This window comes from Neltuma alba, unplaced genomic scaffold (assembly GCF_004799145.2).
Source record: "Neltuma alba isolate B1F8T4 unplaced genomic scaffold, ASM479914v2 tig00012194_pilon, whole genome shotgun sequence".
NCBI classification, from domain to species: domain Eukaryota; kingdom Viridiplantae; phylum Streptophyta; class Magnoliopsida; order Fabales; family Fabaceae; genus Neltuma; species Neltuma alba.
The window spans coordinates 283,248-292,411 of NW_021636734.1; the positions used below are offsets into that span (position 1 = coordinate 283,248).

The window sequence follows — 9,164 nt, forward strand, 5'->3', positions numbered from 1 at the left end:
ACATTGTTGTGTTTGCGATCGCGATTAGCAATTACTAACAACAATAAATTAGAGCTTTTAACACAAGTAAGGGGCATCTGTTGATATATACATCTGAGAGTATAGATCCCAGAAGGGTGGCGATAGATGATGCGATACACAAAGGCCAAAGCTTGAAGGCATCTCTCAATTAGTAAACACATACTAATGTATATGAATAAGATCGCTCAACTGAGAACTCAAAACTCTCCGCAGCATGTTAACTAGGATTCTTCTTGTATAGCTCTGAAACGAGATCTAACTAGCTAGCTAGCTCGCTGGTTCAATAATTGGAGGTCCCAAGTATTCAATTCCATCCATCTGAGAATTCTCTGGCATCTCAATCTCTTCAAGCCACCCATAACTTCCCTTTTCGTCTTCCTCCCACGCCCTGTTCTCTTCACCTACAAGACCAAAATGGGTTCCAATCAGAAACATATATACATATATATATATCATCAACAAAGAATAGAGTATAATCTATGGGACGGAAAGTGTTACTGACTTGAAAAGGCACTGTAGGGGTGATCTCTGTAGTAGGAACAGTCGCGGCCATCTTGTTTAGAATAAGGAGGGCCGATCACGTCGAGCACTGCGCATGGAGTTATGGCTGTGAATTCATGTATGTTGCCTCCTGTGGTCGGATACAAAACTGAAGTATCGCAAGGCGCATTGAAGACCTTATCAGCTTTTAACTTGGCCAATTTCACTGCAGATACGGAACAAACAATTATCAGACCTCAGATCGAGAATACCAGTACATGCAACGCCATGAATATATATATATTTTTCAGATGAAGACTTGAATATCCACCTTGAGATGGTCGGGACGTATTCTCAGGTGTTTCGGGAATAGGATCAACGAAATCGTAGGATTTAATGTGCATTTGTCCAAGTAGAAGCTTGCTGAACACGGTCATTCCTGGGTGGTTGTGGAGGGGAATCACCCCCGTTGCTGGTAGGAAGAAGATGCAGAGCTATTCATACAAAAGAGAAGACCAATTATATTGACACATATCATCACACCGACACAAAAACATACACATACAAGAGATCGCGAGACTTACAGAGAAATTATCGCACTGGTAAATGGTTGTGTATGTGACCCTTGGATTCTCTTTGAACACATTTCCAGGCTTGAAGAATTGCAATTCACTACTTAGACCAAAATCTTCTGGTTCCACAGCATCTGATTACAGCATCAAAACGATATTAATCAAGAGAAGTATCTAAAGGAAGAAGAATTCAACACTGGATACCAGTGGACACATACAGATCGGGTATACGGCCCTCAAAAGGCACGCCTTTTCATCGCTAGAATACAATGGGCAGGGAGATTTCTGGTTTGTAACTAGCCAGAAAGTAGTAAAGAAACAACAGGCATAACATGCAAAGGAGATCAGAATCCCATGATCTATACATACCATCAACTCAAACAGAGATGCGTGATCAGAGAGAAACCAATGGACGATATTTTCTCATTGAACTAAACATATCAAACCAGAAGTAAAATCAAGAGAAAGTTGTGTACCGAGAATGTGGCATAGTTTCTGAACATCTTGGGAAGAAGGAACAGTGCCAGGGCCTTTAAATGTGTCTCGGCATGAGACGAAAAGCTCCTGAAGTGCCTTTGAAACAGTGGGACGCCTAACCCGTCGGTAAGGCTTCTTCTTCTTACCGATGAATCTCTTCACATACCCAACCTTGTTCATATGCCCTACTCTGTCTCTTCCTTGCTCCACCAAACCCGCCTCCATTTTCACAGATACTACCGCAGAGTCTCGAAACCTAAATTGATGCAGATGGCCTCTGTCCTTTCACCCAGACATTCAAGAAGACACAACGAAGATCTTTGCTTCCGCTATGGGATTCGGAGCGTCACTTACGAGAAATAGAACTCGACACCCAAAATCCAGAAGGGAGCCAATTTCGAGACTTTCACATGAGTTGAAGAAACTATGGGCCTAATCAAGAGTGCAAATGAAACATAAGTGCAGTTGACTGAAGAGCGTAAGATGTATTCGTATTTGCAGAAAGCTGAAAATGAATTGAAGTGCCCGTACGAAGATAAGAGAGATTACTGGGGATGATAGGGAAATTAAGGAAGAAAGCGGGAGATGACATCTATCTATATAGAAAGAAGAAAGCGAGGACAGAGAAAGAGAGAGGAAGGAAAAGAAAAATCAAAGGTTCAGGACTAAAACCAGGGGCCATAAGGCATTGGATAATGGCAATATGGCATAATGTTTAGGTTGACAAGTTCTAAGAAATCCCCCAAAAAAAAAAAGGGAAAGGCAGTATTTTTCAGCCTGCCGTACCTAGATTGCATGGAAACTGGCGGTTAAAGCGACCCCCTGTTTTGCGGGTTAAATCGGTGAGTCAATGATGAAGCGGCCAAAACGCCACTCGGCTTGGATGATTCTGCAGTGATGGAGAATGAAAGAGCAAATCAAGGTGCCTCTGAACTATAATTAATTAATTAATTCATAAAAGAACAAAGCGTGATTAATGAAACAGGGAACTTATGCGCTCTGCATGGCCAACGACAAGTGTCTGTGTTTTCTGGGGGTTATAACTTGTGTTCAAGGGCTAACAGTGCCAAGTGGCCTCTTCCTTCTGATTTTTTTTTATTAACTTATTATTCTTGATTTTTATTTATTTTATATTAAGAAGCTCATGAGCTAAATTTATTCTAACATGTTTCCGAAATTACCATCGCGTTCTGTTAGAATGACGATGAACACCTTTGGTCATTTAGCGTAGGGGGAAAACAGAAAGGAAAGGCGAGCGGCTTCTACTTCTACAGCCATTCATTTTCTTTTTTTAAAAAAAAAATTAAAGGATGAGGTATTAATGATCTAAGGTACTGAACAAATGATTTTTCACTCACGCTTAGCTTTCATAGCACTAAGTGATTTATTTTGATTATTTGCATTTCATAATAATCCCGTGATTGGAGAGTGATTTTTTTTTTTTTGCGCCCGCGCATGGGTGAATATAAGAGTTGCCTACTAATTTTAACCCACAAAAAAAATAAGGAAAAATAAATGTACAGGCAGTGGTTTCGATAAGGCAATAAGGCTAAAAGGGGCGAGAGGCGAATGAGTCGGAAATCGCGATCACCAGTTGTCAAAAGCGTGGAAATTGGAAAAGCAAGCGCCGGGCAGTGAAGGATACAAAACGTTTCTGTGGATGCGAACCTGACAAAGCTCAATATAATGGGCTGATCGACTCGTCATTGTTTAATAATCTAATATCAATATGCTCCTTCATATATATATATATATATATATATTTTCCACTCCTTTTTTCTTGCCAGCATATTTTTTTACGATTCCAATAAGATCTTAAACTTTTGGGGTGGGGTGGAATGGGGTGGGGGTTAAATGAATTGATTCGTGAGAAGGAAAAAAAAAAAACCCAGCTGCTCCGTAGTTGTTTGGATCACCATTGAAGAGCTGTTATTAAAATATTTTATTGCAATTTCAAATAAGTCCTCAATTGTTCGGTGAATTGCAGCCCAGCTGACGAGAAATATTTACAGTGAGTTTCCAAGAAAAAAAATAATTATCAATAAGTCTTAATAACAAGTAAATAATTACTCCTTCGGTCCTTAATATAGGACCTACTTGTTGAGTTGATTTTTGTCCTAAATATAAAATCAATTTCTCATATTTATCAATTTCCTCTAAATTACCCCCATGATACTCCCTCGACCATAATCAAGTAGAACAGAAGATGGGTATTAAGAAAGATGATTATGGTATTTTAGAAAAAATGTGTCATCATTTCTTATAATTAACTAACTTACCTAACTTTTTAATCTAATCAAATTTGTCAAATGAGTCTTATATTAAGGACTGGAAGAGTATTATTTGTTGCTGTAAAACTTGTTATTACGGAGGACTCTATTATCATTGAGACTTTCTAAAAATTAAGTTTTTTTTACTGGAGATTTCATACCAATTCTCCCATAAATAAATGAGTTACAAGAAGAAAAAAAAAATCAGCTACTCAATAGTCTCCCTTACAAGGGAGGCGACTCGTACGCTTACTGGATTTTGGGGTGTCGTCTAAGTTAAAAGCTCTTCACAATAATTTGTGTATAAAATTTTATATTTAAGTCGGAGGAGTAATTCACACTTATTAAACCCTACCCTTATTTAATACACATATATAACAACAGTCTACAAAATCATAAATTATGAGTAAAATTATATTTTTCCATAATAAATTTAATGAGGTGATTTCTGTTAAGGAAAAAATTTTCTATCGTGTAAATAATACCATAAAAATGCCAAAGGAATTATTTAAACGAGGACGGGATCTGCATTTACCAATTATTAGCCCTCACTAGTTTCCTCTAAGACTTTGCTTAACAAAAAAATAATGATATATAAGGTTAAATTATTTCTAGAGTTCGAATCAAGTATGCTGAACCTTCAATACTATTTAAATTTAAATCAATGCCCTTTTCAAATTTCATTCACGACAACTAATAATTTTAAAAACTGTTATTTATGGGCACAGATTATGATTTGATGAATGTAAATATTTATTTTTTTTAAATTGAATATGGATTTAAAGATATTTTTCCCAACGAGTTAAATCTAATTCACTACGAACTACATTATTTTGCTGATAAAAAATTACAGTATTTTTTTTAGCATTTCCAGGTTAATGATAGCAAATCAAACTGAACCACCGATTTTAAAATAGGACAAAACTGAATTCATTTCAGCTTTCAACAAGTTCGTCATTTTGCTATGTGGATTGTTCAGTATAGACTTGATTCTGACCAGAATTAAATCAAATTAAGCCTCATACAAACGTGTGTGTGAAAAGAGGGACGGATTATGAGACAAAATGGGCGAAAAGAAAGTCAAAAAAATGAATATCTTTGTTCACACTAGTTTTCTGTATTTTTTATTAATTTTTTTTCAGATATGAGTATCTTTTTATTAAAAATAATTTTGTTTGAGATACTGTCTAGTACTAAAGGTAAGTATATCTTTCAGTAAAAATTTAAATTTTGATTCTTTACGTTATGAATTTTTTTTTTTAATTAAACCCAATGTTCTCTTTTTAAAATTTCTGGCTAGTGTTTAATGAAGATTCAGTAATATTTATCAGGGGGGAAAAAAGCCAAGAATGCGTGAGCAGCTTGCAAGGCTTACGTGGGTTAGGGACGTCATCCATGATCCATCCCGCGGAAGGCCCATGCGGCACGCGGCTATGCATTCGGAGCGAACGGTGTAACCAAGGGATGGCACGTGTCCACCAGGCCTTTCGGTTCCCTCCTTTTGAATTTCATTTGATTTTATTTTACGTTAGCATGCCTTCGACATAAGCCCGAGACAGAGAGCCAAATAATTGCATGAAATGTTTTTAAAATTAGAAGAATAATTTACCAAAAAATTAATAAACCGTAAGGTAAACACATACTTATAAGATTTTAGTATTGGAATTAAAACTATATTAACAAATTTTAAATATTATTTCAATTTGAAAATGCACATGATATATGATTAAATTTTTTAAAATATCCAACGTTGAAATTTGAATGATTTTAAAACGGACAAAACTTAGATCTACTTTCTGAGGTCCATTTTTTAATCAAATCCTAATCCATGAATTTCTCTTAATAGTCACTAATCCTTCATGTATACACGCGCTCTTTGAAATATTACGTGATAATTATTTATAATGACCAAATTTATACCTCAAGGGCTAAATATACGAACCAACATTTGCAAATTTTTGTAGTTTAAGTGTTAAATGCCTGAACTTAATTATTGGGAATAAACAATTAATGAATCTAATTTTTTAAATAAGTTTTCCTCAAATTTTTGTCCATCCCAATCATTTTTCCATTGTTTTCTATATTTAATTTTGTTGACATGCGCTATATGATTTCTCTTAACTTACTAAACAAGTATTCAAAAGAAACTAGTGATCAGCTCACGCAATTTGTTTTCGTTCATTGAACTGATGTATTGATTTTACAAACCAATAAAGCCCTCTGATCTAATATTTTCTATTGATATCAAAATCAACATAAAAAGGAATAATAGTTAGATGAACTTTTTTACGTCTATTATTTTAAGTTTTTCAATCACATATGACAATAAAAAATATTACATATACTAATAATCGAAAATATCACACTACCTTCAATCCTAAATATAATATCTAATTTATAGTATGTAATTTATACTTTAAAATAGATTTTATATTTAGGATGCGAGCCACTCCTTCGGTTCTCAATGTAAAACCTATTTAATTAATTTGACTAGATGAAAAAAAATAGGTAAATATGTTAATTATAAGAAATTTAACTAGTTTTTTTTTCTAAAGTACTATAATCATCTTTTTTTAATATCCTTTTTATTATTTCTTCTACTTGATTATGGTTGAGAAAGTACTAATAGATATAATTTAAAAATAATAATAAATGTGAAAAATACATTTTATATTTAGAATAAGATTAATTTAACAATTACGTATTATATTAAAAATAACAAGACAATAATATAAGCAGAGAATATCAATTTTGGTGTGTTTACAGCAACCAGTAGGTGAGCATTTTTCACGTGGACGAGTGGGAGGAGCATGCAGAAGTGATAATGTACCGGGGGAATACTTTAGTGTCGTCTGCTTGGGATATAATTAAAGCTGCTTCTTCACGCATCCCTTTCCTGTCACCATCATCTAAAGTGGGAAGATACAGCCTCGTCTCTGAAAAACATAAGCAACACCAGAACGAGACGGGTTTCCTGTTTTTTCATCTCTTCATGTGTGATAAATATTCCTCTGATTTTTTTTTTAACCAGCAATTTCTCTGATTTTATTTAGATGTCAGACGAAGTACATCTTTAAATTGTTCATATAAACATTCAATGTTACATTTTATTAATTATTGCGTAAACTGTTGTTTTTTTAAAGGAAAACTGTATATATCAAATAAAAGTAAAGAAATATTTGGATAGAAACAAAATTATGATTTTATAAGTGTTTTTACAGTATTATGAAATAAATATGTAAAAAAATTTGCCTCAATTCACAAAAAGTTACTTTTTAAAAGCATTCTTTGAACAATTCAAACATCCTCTAAAATTGAAAAGCTATTAATTTTATGGGGGTATTTGTATGAAAACCAAACTATGGTTTCAGAAATGATTTTATAGCATACGAAGTAAATATACGGAGGAGTTTATCTCCATTTATCAAAAAATATTTTTCAGAAACACTTCTTATACCATTCAAACACTCCGCAAAATTATATTGTAATAACAAAAAATGAGTACTACTCAATTTTTTAATACTCCTCCGATCCTAAATATAAAACTATTAGAGGGAAGGGAGATGTTCTGCTTCAAATTTCCGGGACAAAAGACAGAATAAAGATAAGGTCCTTTTCTTCTCGGGGAGCTGAGATAAGATCACCTGCTTTGCAAACATTTGTTCATACCCGAGAGGCGTTTCCATTTATTTATTTGTTTATTAAATTAGAAAAACACAGTCCATTTAGGTTAACAAGGGGTCAGGCCATCACAAATTCTGAATGAATTCAATCTCTGTTTTCTTTTGTCAACGATCGGATTAATCTCTTACACCAAAAGGATGCAAGGATTTCGTGAAAAATAATATATTATATAAAATTATAATTACCATTTTTTATTTTCAACTTTTATGATTTAAAAACAAATCAGATTTTTTCATATAAGCGCACTTAAATCCTCCTTATTATGTCAATAATGTTAATGCTTCTTGCTGTATACTTTTTCAACTCATTTTGTAGTGTAATTTATATTATAAAATACGTTTTATATTTAGAACTAAAAGAATATATATATACCAACAATTTCATATCCCAATAGTATAGCACTTTTAAAATGTATTTTTATGCAAATTGTGATAAAAAAAATTTTGCGTACTTATTTTATATATATTATAAAGTCACTTTTAAAATCATGATTTGTTTTCTGCCAAATACATCTTTTAATCCTATCCGTAATTTCATGCTGTTAGTGGTTTCCCGTCTACCGGAAAAAACAAGGGAGAATTACTGTAGAGTCCCAAGCAAGAGATTTTATCACTCTAAGGTCCCTGGAAATGCTAAAATGAATCTGAGGTCCCAAGGGACTTAATTGTGAAAAATTCCAATTGTGCAATTACAAAATTACCCTCATTCATTTGAAAGAAAACGCTGAAGAAAAATATGAGGGTTCTTTCATTCGCACAACTCTGTCGCATCTCGCCTCTCTTCCTATCGCGTCTCGCCTCTTTGACTGTGATATTATGCTCTGCTCCTCGCCTCTCTGACTCCGTCTCTACCTCACACCTATTGCTTCTCATTGTCACTACCAACTTTCTTGTTTTTCGCTTCTCATTCTGTGAAGTATAAAATGATGCTCTGTTTTTCGCTGGTTCATGCTCTGTTTCTGCTGAAAATAAATGAATATGACAGTGTTTTTTTGTTACAATCCCTGTAATGCGATGGTTCAATGTGTTGTTAATGGATACATCGAAGGTTGTCAATCTAACTATATGACTTGTCATTGACAAGTGATTGTGACAGGTTGATATGAAGAATGGCAAGTTCAAGTAGGAAGCATTTGTTCTGCTATATCCATCCAGGGAGACAATTTATTAATGATGTAGAAGATGAAATGCAATATGTTGGAGATGGTAGCATATATAGCGTTTTGTTTTTTCATTTGACAACATAATGACATCTAAATGTAAAGTTAAGTTAATGTGTATTGATATTATTTAATGGTTACAAAGTTTTTTTAATGCCATTTACGTGTATTGATTAGCATGAAATTCTTCATTAATATCCTTATCATGTCTAGAAATGATAAGGGTATTAATACTAAAAAAACGAATGCTAACTATGATGACATGATAGGTACATATCACAGTCTTCTCTGTCAGATCTATTGACAACCTCAACAGTGAGTGTTGACAACCTGAGGATAAGTCATTGACAACTTCAACAGTGTCGCTAACAACTGACTCTGTGGGATAACACAGCCTCTAATCAAATAGAATTATTATCATATATAATGACTTTAACAATAAAATGGGAAGCTCTTTCAAGTCATCAATAGTTTTAAGTGAATCCAATTTGATTATAGCAT

At 33.7% G+C, this 9,164-nt stretch overlaps 1 protein-coding gene across 1 annotated transcript; it reads right to left on the minus strand.

Moving 5' to 3' along the window:
• Positions 1-24: 24 nt before the first annotated feature.
• LOC114724671 (plant cysteine oxidase 2) lies at positions 25-2,151 on the minus strand. Its single transcript, XM_028911075.1, has 5 exons — positions 1,550-2,151; positions 1,086-1,207; positions 833-995; positions 524-727; positions 25-422 (listed from the first exon to the last, which is right to left on the minus strand). Exons 1-5 carry the CDS (start codon positions 1,773-1,775, stop codon positions 289-291), a joined length of 849 nt encoding a protein of 282 aa, XP_028766908.1. The 5' UTR covers positions 1,776-2,151; the 3' UTR covers positions 25-288.
• Between the last annotated feature and the right edge of the window lie 7,013 nt (positions 2,152-9,164).